At 51.5% G+C, this 18,160-nt stretch overlaps 1 protein-coding gene across 1 annotated transcript in view; it reads right to left on the bottom strand.

Moving 5' to 3' along the window:
• RNF17 (ring finger protein 17) overlaps positions 1 to 18,160 on the bottom strand; it is a 2,644,767-nt gene that overhangs the window by 439,369 nt on the left and 2,187,238 nt on the right. The window contains exon 31 of the mRNA XM_085621540.1: positions 18,007 to 18,126. Within this exon, the coding sequence (XP_085477666.1) occupies positions 18,007 to 18,126 (120 nt within the window). The remainder of the gene's footprint in view (positions 1 to 18,006; positions 18,127 to 18,160) is intronic.

Here is an 18,160-nt window from a genome sequence, read left to right as displayed (position 1 = left end):
ATGTGAAATGCCCTTAAGATATCTATATAAAAAGAGAAGGCTGATCAGGGAGACTGAGGTAGGCTGAGATGGCCGAGAGGACTGCCCAGAGCAGAGCCCTGCTGGACCAAAGATAACAGGAATAAGAGAACCTAAGAGAGAGGGGCAGAAAGGGGAGCCACAGCCTTTGTTGTGCACAATGCCACAACGTTATTCCATCTGCAGGCATATACCGTTTTAGTGGAGGAAAGCCTAGCTGCCAAGATTACATCACAGACTTCAGGAGGCAGGTCAACTGTCGCCGCTCAATCTCCACGCAAGGAGGTTGCGCTGGACAGGTTCCAGTGGAGGACCGTCCCCTACTGCTGCGACAGAAGATCCTCCCGAAGAGTCATTTCGATTGGAGGACCGATGGCCATGATGAGCAGCTCGGTATACCAGGCTCTTTGTGCCCAATCCGGAGCCACAAGAATGACTTCGGCCCGGTCGCGCTTGATCTTCTTCAGCACTCTGGGCAGAAGTGGTAGGCAGAAAGGCAGATAGAAGACCGCAACTCCACTCGCAACAAAAAGCGTTGCCTAGCGAGTGCCGTCTTGGAAATTCTAATGCGCAGAATTGCTGACATTGCGCGTTCTCTTCGGAGGCGGATAGATCTAACAAAGGCTCTCCCCACGGCTGAAAGAGACCTTGCACGACCTCCGACTGAAGATGCCAGTCGTGATCTATCATGCACCTGCAGCTGAGTTCATCTGCCCTGGCGTTCAGTGAAACTGCCAGGTGTTGAACTACCTGGGATATGCCCTGATGTTCCAGCCATGTCCAGAGGCAAAGGGCCTCTTGACATAGGGTCCACAACCTCACCCGCCTTGTTTGTTGTAGTACCACATGGTGGTGATGTTGCCATAAACACCTGCACTACTCTTCCCGGGACAGAGGGAAGGAAGTTTTTGAGTGCAAGATGGATCGCCCGAAGCTACAGAAGGTTGATGTGGAGCCCGGACTCCACCGGAGACGAGAGGCCTCTGATCTCCTTATCTGCCATGTGGCCACCCCATCCCAGAAAGGATGCATCCCTCATCACTGTGTGTTCTGGCTGGGGAAGGGAGACGGACCTGCTGTGGACCCAATCCTGGTTCGTGAGCCACAACTGCAATTGTCAGTCAGTCAAAAGCTTTTATTCGATATGCAAGATATCTTGTAAGCACATAAAAAATACAATAGGCACATAAAAACCACAGTTACAAGAAGCCAGTATGAAATTCATAAGAAGATAAAAAGGGCATGAATTTCCCATAATAAATTATCTAAAAAAAGAATTAAACAGCTACTGACAATCTCTTACAACGAATAAGCCAGGACCACTTTAAAAATTTCGCAATTCCACACACTAAAAGGGGGGAAGTGTCCGTAGTTAGAATACGCAGGGCTTCGAGGTAACTACGTGTGCCCATATTGCGACAAAGGGGTTTCAACCAAACACTCCTAGGCCTTGCATAGTCCGGGCAAACAAATAAGACATGTACAATGGTCTCGGCCTTGCTAGGGCAACACGCACAGTTGGGAGAAATGCGGGGCACAGGTGACCAACTCGATACCAATGCACCTAGGGGGAGGCATCCAACTCTAAATTTGAAATAAAGGGCTCGATCATAAGGGAGAGTTATCAAGTCCAGGTAGGGTTCAAAAGCCACAGTGTCTTTAATTTGCAGAAAGGCGACAGTCGACTTGCAGTGATTATAGTTTGTAATTAACCGCTCCGCACACCAGTTCCAATAAAGCGCCTTGACAACTTCTTTTGGAGGGGCTGAACGTGATGACCAACAGCCTCCTAGACCGACATTCTCCAAAAGCTTTTTAGTATCTCTTAGCCACTTTATCTTAGCCCAACCCCCCAAGTTCATAATTTCCCCCAGGGCATCAGCATAAGATTTTAATTCTTCACCCCTCCAGATTCTTGTCCATAACAAAAGCCGGCGAAGCTGGGCCTGGTCTTTAATATTTTTGCAGCCCATGTCCAACCGGACAGGTACGGATGGTGTACTCAGGGGCACGGAGATAAGGGATTTCAATAACTTGCTCTCCGCTGTCTCTAGGTCGTTCAAACAACAATGGCCCCACAATTCTGCCCCATACAAGGCTGATGACACTACTTTAGCCTTGTAAATATCAACTACTGGGGTGAGTGATCTCCTTGGAGAGGCCCTGAACTCCCTCATAAGGGCACCTCCCACTCTCCTGTGACTGAGAACCATTTTGTCAATATGACTAGCCCAGGACATCCTATCCGTGATCCGAATACCGAGGTAATCGAATTCGGCTACTTTCTCTAGGGGGGTCAAGTTTAAAGTCGGTGGGCGGCCCAGTTTCTTAGGAGGATTTAGGACTAGATATTTTGTTTTGTCCACATTTATTGTTAATCCTCTTACACCACAGAACTCCTGAAATCGTGTTAATAATTTCTGGAGACCTTGAGGGGTCTTCGAAATCAGGAGCGTATCGTCCGCAAAAAGCAGGGTGGGGATCCGGACTCCTCCGAGACAGGGGGCGTCGGCTGGTTCTTGTTGGAGATGTTTTACCACCCCATTCACATAAAGTGAAAATAGGGTTGGTGCCAAGACACAGCCCTGCCTTACGCCCCTAGAGACCGGAATCTTCTCAGTAAGTTCCCCGTTTTTACCCCAACGGACCTGGGCAAAGGTATGGGCATGAAGGCTGATGAGAAGTGACAAGATGTAAGGGGGTAAGCCCAGCTCATGAAGTACCCTCCAAAGATCTTCACGGGGGACTAGGTCAAAGGCAGTCTTCAGGTCTATAAAGGCCAGATAAAGACTGCCCTTGCCCAGTTCCACCACCTTCCACCCCAATAATACCAGCCTAAACACCTGCTCAATTGTCCCCATTCCAGCCCGAAAACCTGCCTGAAAGTCTGAAAGAATTTTATTCTCCTCCACCCAATGGAGAATCCTTCCAAGGACAGCTTTACCGGCTATCTTTTGGGTAGAGTCGATCAGACTTATGGGACGGTAGTTCCCCGGTGCTTCCCTGCACCCTTTTTTATAAATCGGGACCACCACCGCACCTTTCCAGGATTCAGGTACTGCCCCTCCCATCATGATGTCATTAAGTAGCGCTGATATGACCCGTGCCCATTCCGCTGGGTATGCCCTCATAAGATCCCCCGGGAGGCCATCGGGACCCGCAGCCTTGCGTGGGGCTACCCACCCTATAACCCCCTCAAGCTCTAGCGGAGTAAAGAGATCGTAGGCATGAGGTTCAGTTATTCGCGTAAGATCCATCCCCACATTACAATCCCCATCAGGAGGGAGGTATAAGGACCCAAAGTGCTTTACCCAGCTTTGTGGCGTGATGTTACAGGGTCTCATAAGTGCATCGGGGTTTTTCCGTGCACTTATAAGTTGCCAAAATGCCCTTGGGTCCCTACTTTTGCTGGCCTGGAGCAGGTCATCCCAATATTTGCCTTCCCACTCCCTCCTAGCTAGTTTAAGAGAGTTATTGTAGGCCTTCCTTGCTTCCTGTATCCCAGGACGGGACTTAGCTTTGATCGCCTCAACTAACTTAGCCTTAAGAGCCCTACATGGTTGGGAATACCAGCCATCGATGGGTTTTTTAGAGAGTTTATTACCCAATTTATTGTGATGTAGAGTAAAGACATTAGTTAAGGCTTCTATCAGGGAGACAAAGAGCCCACTCACTCTACCCACGCCTTCCGAGGATATTCCAAGGTTTAATAGCGTGTGGTTTAGGTGAAATTGTATTTCCTCTACCTTCCCCTCTGATAAAACCAGTTTGGCCCATTTAATTCGCCTACCACAAGGGGAGACTTCCGAGGCCTCAGGTGGTGCTGCTACCCAGTTAATAGAATCCTTACTTGAGTGACGCCACCACTGGGCCATACTTAAAGAAAGCAGGTTGTGGTCGCTTTCAACCGAGGGGACCACCTGCATGTCCTTTACATAGGGCCACAGACACACGTCTACTATAAAATAATCTAACCTAGAGGTATGTCCGGGCCTATTGTACGTATGGGCGCCCAGCCTATCCGAGGGTGTCCTCCCATTAGCAGCCCTTAGATTGAATTCAAGGCTCAGGGAGAATAACTGAAGTGCCACTTCTGACCACCTTTTGATCGGTGGGATTTCCAGAGCCGGAATCCCCCACCTGGTGTCCTCCTCCTCTTGGTCGAGGGAAACGTCCGAGCCCAAGGGCTCGAACGTACAGTTCATATCACCTGCAACCAATATACGAGACTTATACGGGGTGTTGTTTAACAAAGTCTCGAGTAGAGATATTACAGGAGACTTTCTCCCGCCCACGGTTCCCCGGGCATAAACATTATAAACGTTTAAAACAACTCTCCCCCTTTGGTCTATTAAGGTGATGTTTTGTATGTCAGGGGAACCTGTGGGGAAATCCATAATTCTGAAATCAAGAGATGCCGCAACCCAGATAAGGAGGCCACCGGCTGGGCGCCCCCTCCCTGAAGACGAAACATGCGCAGGGGAGAAATAAGAGGAAAAACCCACCCTGTGGACCGGCACACAACTCCATGTCTCTTGGAAAAGGCACAGAGAGTGCTCGTCAACCTGAGCAATAAAGTCAGGCAGGGTCAGCTTTCCTGCAATCCCCGCGACATTCCAGCTGAAAACCTTAAAGGCAAGGTCCGTCACAGCTGGAGTGCCGCAGGGCGCCGGAATGTCCCCGCCTGTAGAGCTCCTCGGGGAAACATGAGGAGAGCAAGGGTCATGCAAGGTGGGTATAAGGTCACCTATCCCACTTGTAGGATTACTTTTGCTAAATGATAATATTTCCACTGAATCTACTCTATGCCCAACTTCCAGTCAAATGGGTCCCACTCGCCACAAATGTTTCTCCCTGGTGTCCCCTGAAACCCCATCCCGATTCTGGTCAAGGACAGGGGGACTTAAGCTTCCACCGGTAAAATCAGCGATTTGCCTGGGGGTAAAAGAAGGAAAGGTCTACCACTTTAACCCCCGGGACCCCCATATTAGGAATAGGGGTACAAATCGATGGTACCACTCTTGGATCTTCGAAATTTATAATTATACAGTCCCCCTCCTGTGTTTTATCCCCCTGTCCAACCCAGTCCACTCTACGGACACTCAGTATAATGCCATCCACACCTAGCGGGATTGGCTTATTTGCCTTTAGCCAGTGGATACACTTATTCTTAAGTGATTGATGATTTTCCAACTGGCCGTCCTTTAAAGGGGGCACATTAACCATGACTGCCGCAAAGGGTTGACAGTCTGGTGGAAGGTTTACTGGGGGGATCCGTCGTGCTTGCTTACTAGAGGCAAGTGAAAAGGTAGATGTAGTGGTAGGATGGGGGACGGACCTAGGGGTTTTCTCTAAGGCTAACCTGCTAGAGTTGGTACATACCCCTTGTTTTTTGGGAATTTCCATTATGCCACTCACTACCTGTGGCTGCTTTTGGTGGGGAGATTTAGGCTTATTTTTATCGGGCTCTGTGTGGGTTTGAGAACCCTTTTGCTGGAGTCCTGCTTTGGAACTTGGGGTAGATGTGGAAGCTAAGGTAGATGTACTGTTGGAAGCTCCCTTCTCACAACATAATGGGTGCTTAGGGACTCGCTGAGATGAAGGCACGTTTCCATTTGCAACCAAGTTCTTAGCTTCGGTAACTCTACTTATTTGTTTGACTACTGCTTTAAGTGAGTGAAAGCCGTCAAGGGTTGATTGCTCGAGTTTGTCTATCCTTTCCCCAAGGCCTTTAACTTGAGTTAGCAACGGATTCAAGAGGCTATAGACCTTCTCAAAAATATTTTCTGCCGTTGCTAAGTCAGGAAGCTTTATAAGTTTCGCACTAATTGCACCAGGGTGTAACTCCTCGGGAGAGTTCACAACCTCCTCAGCTATGACCGGTTTATTCACTATAGCTTTAGCCCTTGTAGTTCTCATACCTACTTCAGACGGCTTTCTTGAACTTTGATAAAGAGCGGCCTGTCTAACTGGGCAGCCCCTTTTACGTTTACGAGCCTTTTTACTTAAGGGCCTATTCTCCTGTCTAATGATGGGTGTTTGGGAATTATTGGGGGACCTAACTATCTCCCCTTCTGGTAATGCCAAGGGCGAAGTGGACGATGTTAAAGACTCCCAAACACTAATGACTTCACTTGGGGTATTAATGGATGATGATGCAATCAATTTTCCAAGACCGTCGGGCTCCATGGTAACTATGGGGAAAAGAGCAGCCAAACTTTCTAGGCTGCCTATATTTTGTTCAATGGCAACCAACTGGGGTGGGTCTATGGAAGTACCAAACACACTAGGCGAAGTAGCGCCCTGGAACTGGGTACTAGCAGTTACAAGCGATGATTGAGCATCGACCCCCAGGGATGAACGTCTTGAGGGGAGGTAGACCTCAGATAAACGCCGCTCAGACATGGCAATCTCCTTATCAATCACCGCCGCCACCCTGGTAATAAAGCGGTCCATAGTTCCAATAATGGGGCTTGCTGCATTTGGCCCCCTTACGCCTTCATTCCTTAACAACTTGCCAGAACGGGTAGACATAGTTTGCTGGGTACAAAACCGGGATATGTACTCACAGGTCTTGCAAAAACAAGGGACGTGGCCCAGCCCAGCCTCCTTCTGCCTCTGACGGCCTCAGACGGTCCGCCCTTTGTCCGGGCTTCGTCCGGCGCGCGTCCCGCGTCGCGGGGGCTCTCGAACACTTTATGCGCTTCAGGCGCGCTTCCGCTGTCGTTGGCGGGCTCTTCCCGCAGGGGCCGCCGGTAGCTGTAGTTTCCCCTGCACACAGCGACCGTTAACCTGGCGAATACGGCGGCGGCAGGGAACCCCAAGGTGTGTAAATAGAGCGCGTCCCACAAGCGCTAGGAAGACACCGTGGCTCTTTAAACAAGGAGCAGAGAAACCGCCTTGCTGACAGACACCCCCGCTCTGCCGAGGGCTCTCGAACACTTTATGCGCTTCAGGCGCGCTTCCGCTGTCGTTGGCGGGCTCTTCCCGCAGGGGCCGCCGGTAGCTGTAGTTTCCCCTGCACACAGCGACCGTTAACCTGGCGAATACGGCGGCGGCAGGGAACCCCAAGGTGTGTAAATAGAGCGCGTCCCACAAGCGCTAGGAAGACACCGTGGCTCTTTAAACAAGGAGCAGAGAAACCGCCTTGCTGACAGACACCCCCCAATTGTTGTGCAGTGCCCTCCGAGATCTGGACGCAATCTAACAGATTCCCCTGATGCCGCGACTACTGGAACTTCTGGTCCCATTGCAGAGCCCGCATATGCCACCTGGCATGATCGACCAGCAGGAGGCCATGAGACCCAGCAGCCTCAGGGTCATCCTGACAAAAACCCGGGATAGAGGCTGAAAGTTCGGAATCATAGCCCGAATATCCCAGACTCGCAGTTCAGGAGGATAAACCCAAAACTGTGTCGTGTCCAGAACCGCTCCAATGAAGAGGAGCTTCTGAGAAGGGGGTCAGGTGAGACTTCGGCACTTTGATGGAGAACCCCAGCGAATGCAGGCGGTCGGCCATAGTCTGGAGGTGGGAGACAACAGCCTGGGGCGAGCCCGCCTTCAACAGCCAGTCGTCAAGATAGGGGAAGACTGGAACCCCTGATCTGCGCAGATGAGCTGCGACCACCGCCATCACTTTTGTGAACACCAGAGGGGCGCTGGTAAGGCCAAAGGGGAGCACGGTTAACTGAAAGTGCTCGTGGCCTACTGTGAACCGCAGGTAATGCCGGTGGGCCGGCAGGACGGGGATGTGAAAGTAAGCGTCCTGCAAGTCCAACGCTACCATCCAGTCTCCAGGGTCGAGGGCAGACAAGACTTGAGTGCGCATCAACTTCTTGAACTTCTCCTTCCGGGGGAAGCAGTTGACGTTCCTGAGATCCAAGATAGGACGCAGGCCTTTGTCCATCTTGGGTACCAGAAAGTAGTGGGAATAGCAACCATGACCTACTTCTGGGGCAGGAACGCGCTCGATGGCCCCCTTGGCCAAGAGGGCTGTAACTTCCTCCTGCATAAGTTGCAAGTGATCCCCCTAAATGCGGTGGTACTGCGGTGGCATGGCTGGAGGGGGTCACCTCGAAGGGGAGGGAGTAGCCCCTTCGGACGATTTGCAGCACCCACCTGTCCGACATGATGGTACACCAGTGGAGCAGGTGATGGCGAACCCTGCCTCCCACTGGCGTGGAATGGGCCTAAAAGGTCGGATTAGGAAGGCTTTGAGGCAGATGCTGCTGGGGCGGATGTGGGCTGACCGGCTCTCTGTCCCCCTGCTCCGCCTCGGCGGAATCCACGTCCGCGACCGCGTTGAGGCTGGTTCTGCGGCCTGTGGCTAGACGGACGTGTGGGGGCGCCCCTTCCTTGGCCACGAAAGGGGCGAAAAGCAGAAGTTTGCGGACGCGGGGCCAAGAGGCCCAAGGACTTGGCCGTAGCCCTGGAGTCCTTAAAGTGCTCCAGCGCACTATGCGCTTTCTCACCAAAAAGGCGAAAGCCATCGAAGGGCATGTCCATGAGGGTGCTCTGGACATCCCCGGAGAAATGCGTGGATCGCAGCCAGGCGTGGCGACGAATCCCCACCGTTGTCGCAGTCGCCCTACCCAGCAAGTCCGTAGTGTCAAGCCCACAACGAATCGAGTACCGTGCTGCATTCTGCCCCTCAGCAAGAGCCTGCGCGAGCCGTGTCCGGGCCTCCTTCGGACACTGGGGCAGCACGTCTCCCACAAGGAGTGGGTGTAACGGTCCAAAAGGCACGCGGTGTAGATAGACCGCAACCCCAAACTAAGGGAGGAAAACAGCTTCTTCCCAAACTGTTCCAACCTTTTGGATTCCCGATCCGGAGGAGCGGACGGGAAGGTGGTCTGCGAAGTAGAGGCCTGGATAACCAGGCTCTCAGGGGTGGGGTGCACTGACAGAAAGCTGGGGTCGCCCGGTGCAGGGCGGTGGCGCCGGGCCACGTTCCGGTCCACAGGAGTGACTGTAGAGGGCTTGGAGCAGGTGCCCATCAGAACGTCAGTCAGTGCTTCATTGAACTGCAGTAGAGGATCCGAAGAGCTTACTGGCGGTTGAAGCACTTCAGTGAGGAGGTTAGTCCTCACGGCCACTGCAGGCAGCTCCAGATGAAGGGCTTCGGCAGCCATGCGCAGCACCACAGAATAGGTAGCACCCTCCTCCGTAGCCACGGAGGGAGGAGAGATAAAGCCAGTGTCAGGGGAGGTGTCGGGACCACTGGCATCCCCCAGCTCTTCTGCCCAGTCCTGATCAAACTGGCCAGAGGGTCCTCAGACCCCTCCCAGTCGTCCCCGTCATCCGACTCCTGGTAGACAGGCTGAAAGGTTGGAGCCGGGCGGTAGATGACTTGTTCATCCATCGGCGCCGGAGACGGCGCCGCTCCGACGCTGGACCCGGACCGGGGCTGAACCTGGGTACGACGTCGTCCGAAGACTGCGACAGGGGCGGCACCATAGGGGCCGGCGGAGGGGTTGTAAGGTCAACCGGAGTCGACCGGGATCCAGGCCTGGATCCCACGGGGGCCTGCGGCGTCGGGACAGAAGTCGACGAGGGTGCCGGGGCTGGAGCCGCTGGCTCACTAGGCCTCCCGGTCGGACCTGCGGGGACCGAAGGCGCGCTGGCAGGCCTCAACGGTGGAGCGAGACTCCTCATGGCCACAAGGAAGTCCTGGATCTTGCCGGGAGTCGCATTAGGCCCAGGGACGGGAGGGTATGGGGCCGGATGCGACTCCTGCGGCTCTGACGGAGCCGCACGGATGGTGCCACCCGAACCCTCAGCTGAGTCGGGCGACCTGCAAGGGGAGTCAGAAGAGCAATGTCGCCTCTTCGACGACTTCTTACTGTGCCTCGACTTACCTGAATGCGAGGACTTCGAACCCGACGAGCGGGGATGGCTGTGGGTCCGCGACCGGTCCCTCGACCTCCTCCTCGACCGGGACCTTGAACGGCGTGGAGCAGACGGCAGGATCTCGAGGTCAAGGCACTGAAGTCGGGGCACAACTCAGCATCATGGTCGGGCCCAAGGCAGTAGAGACACCGACGGTGGTGATCCGTAACCGACATCAGTCGTTGACAGGCGTTGCACGGCTTGAAACCGGGCATCCCTACCGGCACCAGGAGTCGAGGTCGACTCGAAAGAGGAACCAAAAAAGTTTTAAAAGTTTAGTCAAAAAGTGACTAAAAGGTATGCTCTTCCGGATCTGCGCTTACTGGCGCCGAAAAAAGAAGAACTGACGTCAGCGCGCGAGGGAGGCGTCTAAGTACTCCGATGACGTCATACCGACGATCACGACGCCGACAACGGACGCGGAGCCGCAGACAACGCCTAGCGACACGCAAGGGTGTTGCTGACGAAAAAACTTTCCGGATCCAGCCTGACGCCTGGGGATATTCTAAGGTAAGGAATCTAACTAACGTGTTTCTTTCAGATAGTTGCATTTGCCAAGTGTGTTATTATTGCTTGCATAGACATATATATCTCTATATACATTTGAATGTTGTTAATTTGGCATCTGGGAAAGCCTTTCTGTAAGAGAGCTTTGCATAAACAAAACCCCAAGCCTTATTCTAAAAAGAGTATTTGCATTTTGTAAAGTGAAACCCCTTTCTAGGTGTTGTATTTTATGTCTCCTGCTTCGTCGTGTTTAGGCCATCATGTGGGGCGGTATTTTGAGGCCGAGGCAAGACACTAGCGCCCTCCATCGTGCTAGTGATGAGATCTGAGTCTTGTGTTTTCTCCCTCACAGGGGCAATGGATCCACTTGAGCCGGGCACGCTCAAAGATGCCACCGCTGCCATTACTTGCTCCCATTATCGCTGCTTCTCAGATCTGGAAGGGGCAGACAAGGATTTACTGCGACCCCTCCGTGGTCTGGTGTTTCCTCTCTTCTGCTGCTCCTGAGAGGTTCTCCCATTCGCCTAACCTTCAATCCAGCCCCATGCATCTTGTGGGTAACTGAAGAAGACAGTGCCCGATGCGGTCACAATTCGTAGTCGGGCCTGAAAAATCATTGCGTACTGGATCACCATCTGTCACAGCTTCTTCAGAACGGCCAGGTAGGACCTTGTCCTTTGTCGTTGGACTTCCCTGGAGAAATCTGGGAAGAGCTCGACCATGCTGTTATCTACGGTCAGAGGTTCTTTCTTCCGGGCCTGTGCAAGTATATGGTCTCTGGCCTTGTAGAATAACACTCGTGCCACTACAGGACGCTTTGGTCCCTCAGGAAGGTGGGGCTTTACTGGCACACTATGCGCCCTCTCCAGTGCGAAAAAGGGAGACAGACCTTCCGTTGCAACCTCCTCCCTGACTCATTTACCCAGGAAGTACACCATGTCCCACCCCTCAGTCTTCTCCGGCAGCCCGGTAAGGCGCACATTGTTGCAACGCAACCGATTCTCGGCGTCTTCAGATCTCATTGACAGGATATTCCCTTGGGCCTTGACCGCTTTTAGCCTATCTGTAGCCATATGTACTAATGGTTTCAAGCCTTCCATATCTGTTTCGATCGTGGTTACTCTCTCGGCTAATCGCCGATGGTCGGCCCTAAGTAGGCCCCTTTCTTCTCAAACTTTGTCTATTTTATTCTACACTACGAGTCTCAAGACAGCTATGGCCTGGAGAATAACGTGGAGCATTGGTGCTGCTGGTTCTTCTACCTGCGATGCATGCGTTGGGGCTGAGGCTGAACTATCCTCCGAGTCTGTCACGCTTTGGGATGGAGGGTCGGATTCGCTGAGCCTGTTTTCCCAATCCTCGTCTCACGGTGTAGAAGACCGTCATCCCTGAAGCGCTAGACGGGGTGGCTCGCTCTCATTCAATGGCCCGGGATGGCACACAGGGAACAGTCGTATGTGTCTCCCCACTTGTCCCCCTCTAAGATACTCGCTCCGATCTCTGTTGCCTCACCCGCTCGCGCGAACACAAAGTCCGGAACGGGCCCTGGCCCGCGACTGTCCCAAGTCCAGTCTCTATGCTTATTCACCTGTCTGTGGTTTGTTTCTTACCAGGTATAAACAGCTCTCCCAGCCACCTTCATTTCTAGGTGTGGTTCCTCCCTCAAAGCTAGCCGTAGTATGATATTATATGCGGGCCAATCAGTGGGCCCTGTGGCTTACTTGATATAATCCTGGCCAAATTAGGCTTTTCCTTGACACTTGCAGGAGGGCTGCAATGTCCTTCGTTAGTGCGCTCTCAGCCTACTTTTTTTTTTAATACAAATTTTATTAAGATTTGTCATGAGAAGGAACAATGAGTCACAAACTGCATTAATCACATTAAGTATATATAGGGCAGGGGATACAACGCAGGCATCTTGTGTAGACCTGTAAATAATGCAGTATAGTCATCGATACATTCCGAAAATGTCACAAGACGGCTTGGAAGGTCACAAGCCATGTACATTGTTATGTGCTACTTTCCCATCCTTCAAGATACTATACCTATGGGGAGCGGTGCCCGCCCAACAATCCCCCAACTCCCAATCCCACCTGAACCCACCCACCTTATCAAAAATTCAGTCTGAGGGCCGTAGAGCATTCCCCTGAGGGGGAGAGGGAGAGGGGGCTGGGGAAAGAGGGGGAGGAAACCACACCCTAAGCGTGCGGTAGAGGAAGGAGGGAGGTCGAACAGTACGGCAAGAGGGGGACACTAGATAAATGAGAACAAGTGGAATTCGGCGTGGATCAGGTGAGTTTCTTGAAAACATACTATTTGAGCCTTACGGCGGTGCAACTGGGCCACTACCCGGTGGCGTTTCTGAATGGAGCCCATGCCCCTCACATTCCAGGATATGAAGACATATGACCTTGGGACTGTCATAGTGTCAGGAGAAAATCACCCCTCCCCACCAGCCCCCCCACACCCCCTCGCCCCACCCCCCTGCCCCACCCCCAACCCCCTACCTCTCAGACCGCGCGGCAAACCTATAAACAAAAACCTTGTTGCCCAATACTGGGTCCAACGCCCCAACCGCGTCTGACCAAACTGTAAACGAATCATAACTACAGAACCTGAACCAGTGCTATCGCCTAGTGGGGGATAAGGTTAACGTCACAGTGAGTTAACAGTAGCGTATACAAATCGTGGAAGAGCCCAAGACAGGGCAGGCCGGGGGACTACCCATACATGAACGGATTACACAATATGGTCCAATGACCCACTAAATTGAGCAAAATACATAGGAGATCCCACCGCCAAAAGGTGAGGGGGTGTTCACTCCCAAGCACACCTACGGAGAACAAGCCCCACAATAAGGAGAAGAAGTCTGAATGTCAGTCTGGGAGGCTCTCTAGGGGGTCTTTGCTCAGGTGAGTGCAATCCGACGGGAATAGCGCCACGCTGCCATCCGTGTCAGAGTCTAAGGAATTTCCTAAGGATGGGCTAGTGCTGATCGGAGGCCGGTGTGAGAAGTTGGCCTGATGTATGATGTCACTAGTTCTAGTGTACACCTTATATCAGTCCAAACAACCCTTACGGTGATTGGTTGTAAAGTCAACCTTATAGACCAGCTATCCTAGTGGTAGCATGGACAAGAGCAGTCTTAGGCTAAACTCTGAATGGCATGTGAAGCCAGCTGTTATACCATTTGTAACCCCTTGAATACCAAATGAAAGAACACCACAACAGATATATATATATAAAATAAAGTGTATTTATTCTAGTCAAACCCTCAGCACTCTTTATGAGATTCGAGGTAAGTACAACACAGTCTTATTCAAGCATACATTAAGTCACACAGGTAAGTAATACAGTTAGGCCCTAGGGGCCACGCAAACCATATACTAAATAAGTGGTATAAGGACCACTGTCACGGAAATAGGATAGGCCTAGGCCTAGGGAATCGCTGGGGCTACACTACACTACCAAAGGTTAGGAAGTGGGAGGCCCACGGGATTCAGGTGCAGAGTGGAAACACTCACGCGTATAATCAATAGAAATAGTACAGTTTAGAATTAATAAGATTTAGAACACTTCTGGAGTAGCTAGGAAGTCGAGACTGGAAAACTAGACACTAGGATAGTCAATACCCTGATGAGCACCGGAGTACCCAAGTTACCTAGCCCACGGGCTGCGGGTGCATAGGTGTGAAGTTGCGTCGGGTTTCGTCGTCGACTCCTATGGATGCCTGAAGGAAAGATGCTGACAGGCAGTCAGTAAAGAGTGTCCGGTGGATCCCAAGGCTGGGATCAAGAAGGAAGGATACCTGCAAGCAGAAGGGACAGAGTCTGGGTCACTAGCCAGTGACCACGTGGAACCAGGAAGGAACCAGGCGATGTCGAGAGTTTGCAGGTGAAGAGGTGAAGCTTGTCGCAGCAGCCACGGGTACCAGGAGACGTTGACGACGACCAGGACCAGTAGGCGAGCTGTCCCACGAAGGCTCTTGCTGTCGGCGGCGTCGAAGTCGAACTAGGACTCACCAAGCCTTGGCAAGCGGAACCCACGAAGAATGGAGGACTTGCTTCTGGTGCAGACCAGGAAGGTCTGGGGTGCTTCTCTTCTTCAGAAGAGCAGGGGCCGGTCTGGAGGAGCCAAACCAGCAGTGAAAAGTTAAAGGTGTGTCGTCGCAAAGGTTACTAGCCAACGGGCCAGTGACCGGACAGACGCGGCAAGCAGGAAAATGCAGAAGGGCCCCACGCAGGACTCGTGGAGTGTGGGGGGCTGATCTTCGGTGCAGATGGTGCTTGGGGTTGGGGCTTCTCAATCCCCGGTGCACAACTTCGAGGGTGCCTCAGAAGCTGCGCTGGAAGATACTCGCCACTTTTCCCAGGTAGCCGGTCCCATGTCTCGTCGCCTCCACGGATCTCAGCTTGGCTGTGGATGTGGATCAGGGTCGGAGAAGTCTGGAAGTCAAGGCTCTAGTCTGGCTCTGCAGTCGGTCCCTCGTAGAACTTCAGCAAAGCAAAGGGTAGTCTCTTGATGGTGCCTGTTTGCACAGGGTAGCCACTCCTTGGCTACAAGGGAGATTCTTCAGTCTTCTTCTTTCGTCGAATGTCGAAGGTCCAGAGTTTCTGTTCAGTTTTGCAGGTTCAGGATAATCTAAAGTCTTGAGGCCCAACTCCCACTCTTATACTAATCTGGGGGGCTGGGATACCTGCTAGGTCACGCCTTATGGGTGGGACCTGGGAGGGGGGTGGTTACACCCCCTTCCCTTTGTCCAGTTTCGCGCCAGGACTGGGGCTGGAGTGCCCCAGCACCGGTTTGAACTGGACTATGCATGGGACACCTTGTGTGCCCCAGGCATGTCTCATTGCTTTCAGCCCTCCCTGCCCCAATACACTAAAGTCTGTCTGGGGAGGTGCTAGCACCTCCCCAAGCAGGAAACCTATTCTCCAAGCCTCCCTTGCCGGGATCACTCCCAGCAGCAGGAGGTCAGACTCATGTCTGTGGCATCCTTTTTGTGATGCTGAGGCTTTGGTTAGAGTTCAACAGCAAAGTAGGATTTTAACATGTCTCTCCCTCTAGAAGGGGGGGAATAATATCCTCATCACCAGAAATGGTATGGGGGTATTATTCCAAAGTGATAGACACCTTATACGACATGTTTTGATAAAGCCAAACCATAGTTACCATAACCGTTTAAGATTATAAGGCACTTTAAGAGTATATGGTAGGCTATATCATAGAACAGCTATAAGGACATGGTTCCGAAAGCTGCAGACAGGCTCAGCTCATGCTAGAGCACCATCTCACATGTTACCAAGCACTCTGCCTCCAGGATTGTTAAGGCCTGCCATAGGAGTGGCTGATAGGTACACATGTGTCTATTTTAAGGGTAGATATAGGTATACTATATCTAAGCAAGGGGTGAGTACACGACCTTGCCCCAGCTGAGTGATCAGCCAGTTGTGTCTGATTGGGAGGCCAGACCAGGGGTGGCACAATACATGCTGCAGCCCCTGCGAGGCCTAGGGTACACCTATGCCCTGGGTACCTAGGGTACACTGTACAGGGTCCAATAAGGTGATCCTTACCAATTGGGTATGTACCTAGGGTACATGGAGTCCATTTTAAAGAGAGAGCAGACAGCCTGAGACCCTGAATGGCAGGATCTCAGGCCAACTAAGTCGAAAAACCAGCTAGACACTAGGCAAAAAGTTGGGGGTAACCATAGTCCGATATCCACCTTCCTACAACTATTATCAAACTAACTTTCAGCAAGTACATAGACTATTTTCACACGGCTTTTAACCATGAAATAGAAGACCACATCTGCTGTTTGCACATGATTTTGAACCATGAAATAGATAACTGATAACATTATGAAATTATTGTACACGAGATCGGACAGGAATTTGAGGTCTTGTAATACTTAGTTTACACTTGCACCTTGCACATGATTTTAGCCATGAAGTTGAGGACTTATGCACATGTGCACTTCTTGCACACAACTGCTGCTAAGTAATCAGATGACCATTTTCAATGAGTGTCACATTGTATGGCCTTATTGCAGTTTTGGTGACTATTAACATATTGAAATTAATCTATAGGATATAGGACGGGAATCAGAGGCCTTAGAACACTTAGATTACATCTGTACCATGCACATGATTTTAGCTATGTAGTTGAGGATTCGCGCGCATTTGCACTTTTCGCACACAATCATTGCAATGAAAGTTGACGACTAGCTACAAGGAGCGTCACATTGTATAGTCGTACGAGTTACTTACCTTTGGTAATGATGTATCCAGTAAGAGACGATTCTAGACGCAGATTCCTTCACGTAGAATTATCACCGGGCTGTTCTTCTTGCTTCTGGCGGCTTTGACTGCCGGCGCTGTTCTGGCTGGCAGGCTGCTCTCCATCTATAGAGTGGGTTCGCCTTCTTTCCCTCGTTTCCTTGGGCACTCTAAGCTGCTGCTTCTTCTTCCGCTTTTCCTGTCTTGGCGTGGGCGGAAGCTATGTTGCGTTGTGGGGGAGTGGGGTGCTTCGGCTTCTCCGTCCTTGCCCTTGGATCCCCAGAGTCCCCCTGTACGAGCCGGGGTACATGTCAGCGGATGTGATTGCTGGAACCTGTCCCCTGACACTGGGTGATGTAGTATCCCGAATTATTGAAGCCACTTCCTGGTTGGTGGTGGTCTACGCCTCCCCCCCATATTCCACTTGGTTCCTCTGCTGGGAGTGTACGAGCCTCTTCAGCCTTCTTTCCCTCCTACGTCCCCTTGGGGTTCGGTGGGGTTCTGCGTGTGGGGGTTCCCTTTGCCTGGCAGGGACGAGGTTCTACCTGGTCCACAGATCTGGTCCCCTGTGGGGCCCTCTGTTCTGCATTGGCTGGTGGGGTCCTTTCGCAGACCCTCCTTCCCAGTAGTCTCCATCAGATGTATGAGTTACTTACCTTCGGTAACGATGTATCTGGTAGAGACGATTCTAGCCGCACATTCCTTCACGGCCCGTCCTGGCTAATTTCTGGGTCCCCCCGAGGCGAAGCCACAACCCTGGGTACCTTTAGAATCCCCATGATGTTGGAAAAAAAGGACGGAAATTTGGCGTGGATACCTCATGTGGTCAAAAAGTTATGGAGGCCTAAGCAAAAACTACCCCAAATAGCCAAAAAAAGGCTTAACACGGGGGCGAGGGGGGGGGGGGGGCTAGCAGGGAATGGGTTTAAAAAAGGAAACAGACCTCCTTGCTTTTAGGAAAAATTGAAAACATGGCTTTTGAAACTATTAGGATCATTCAGTCTCAGCCAGCCACCGCACTGATTCTACGCGCATTATGAATTAATATTTAATTTCAAAGAATAACTGCCTGCACCACCTTGTATAGCAATAATACTATGTCACTTGCGTTATCAGCATGAGCATCTCAATCTTGGCTTTATACATGTCCTCTAACTTTAAATACTTGCAAACGCCTTTTGGCTAAGCATTTCAGATTAAATACAGCCCAATCAAACTCAGTAGTCACAGAGATATGCTCCTTTGTTAACTGCCACAATGAAGTAAAACATTAAAGCTCCAATATTCATGAAACAATGAAGGTCAGACTCACAGGTAAAATGTTTTGCAGCTCACATGGTATGGCGAATTGGGGTACTTCAGGATACAAAACAGATGGACAGAGGTGACACTGAGGAATCTTTTCAATATCTCCATAGTCGACATAATACACCTACAACATAAAATGCATGGTTCAACTTAAAGGT

The sequence above is a fragment of the Triturus cristatus genome, chromosome 8, assembly GCF_964204655.1.
Source record: "Triturus cristatus chromosome 8, aTriCri1.1, whole genome shotgun sequence".
In the NCBI taxonomy this organism is placed as follows: domain Eukaryota; kingdom Metazoa; phylum Chordata; class Amphibia; order Caudata; family Salamandridae; genus Triturus; species Triturus cristatus.
This window is presented reverse-complemented; position numbering and strand designations above follow the sequence as displayed.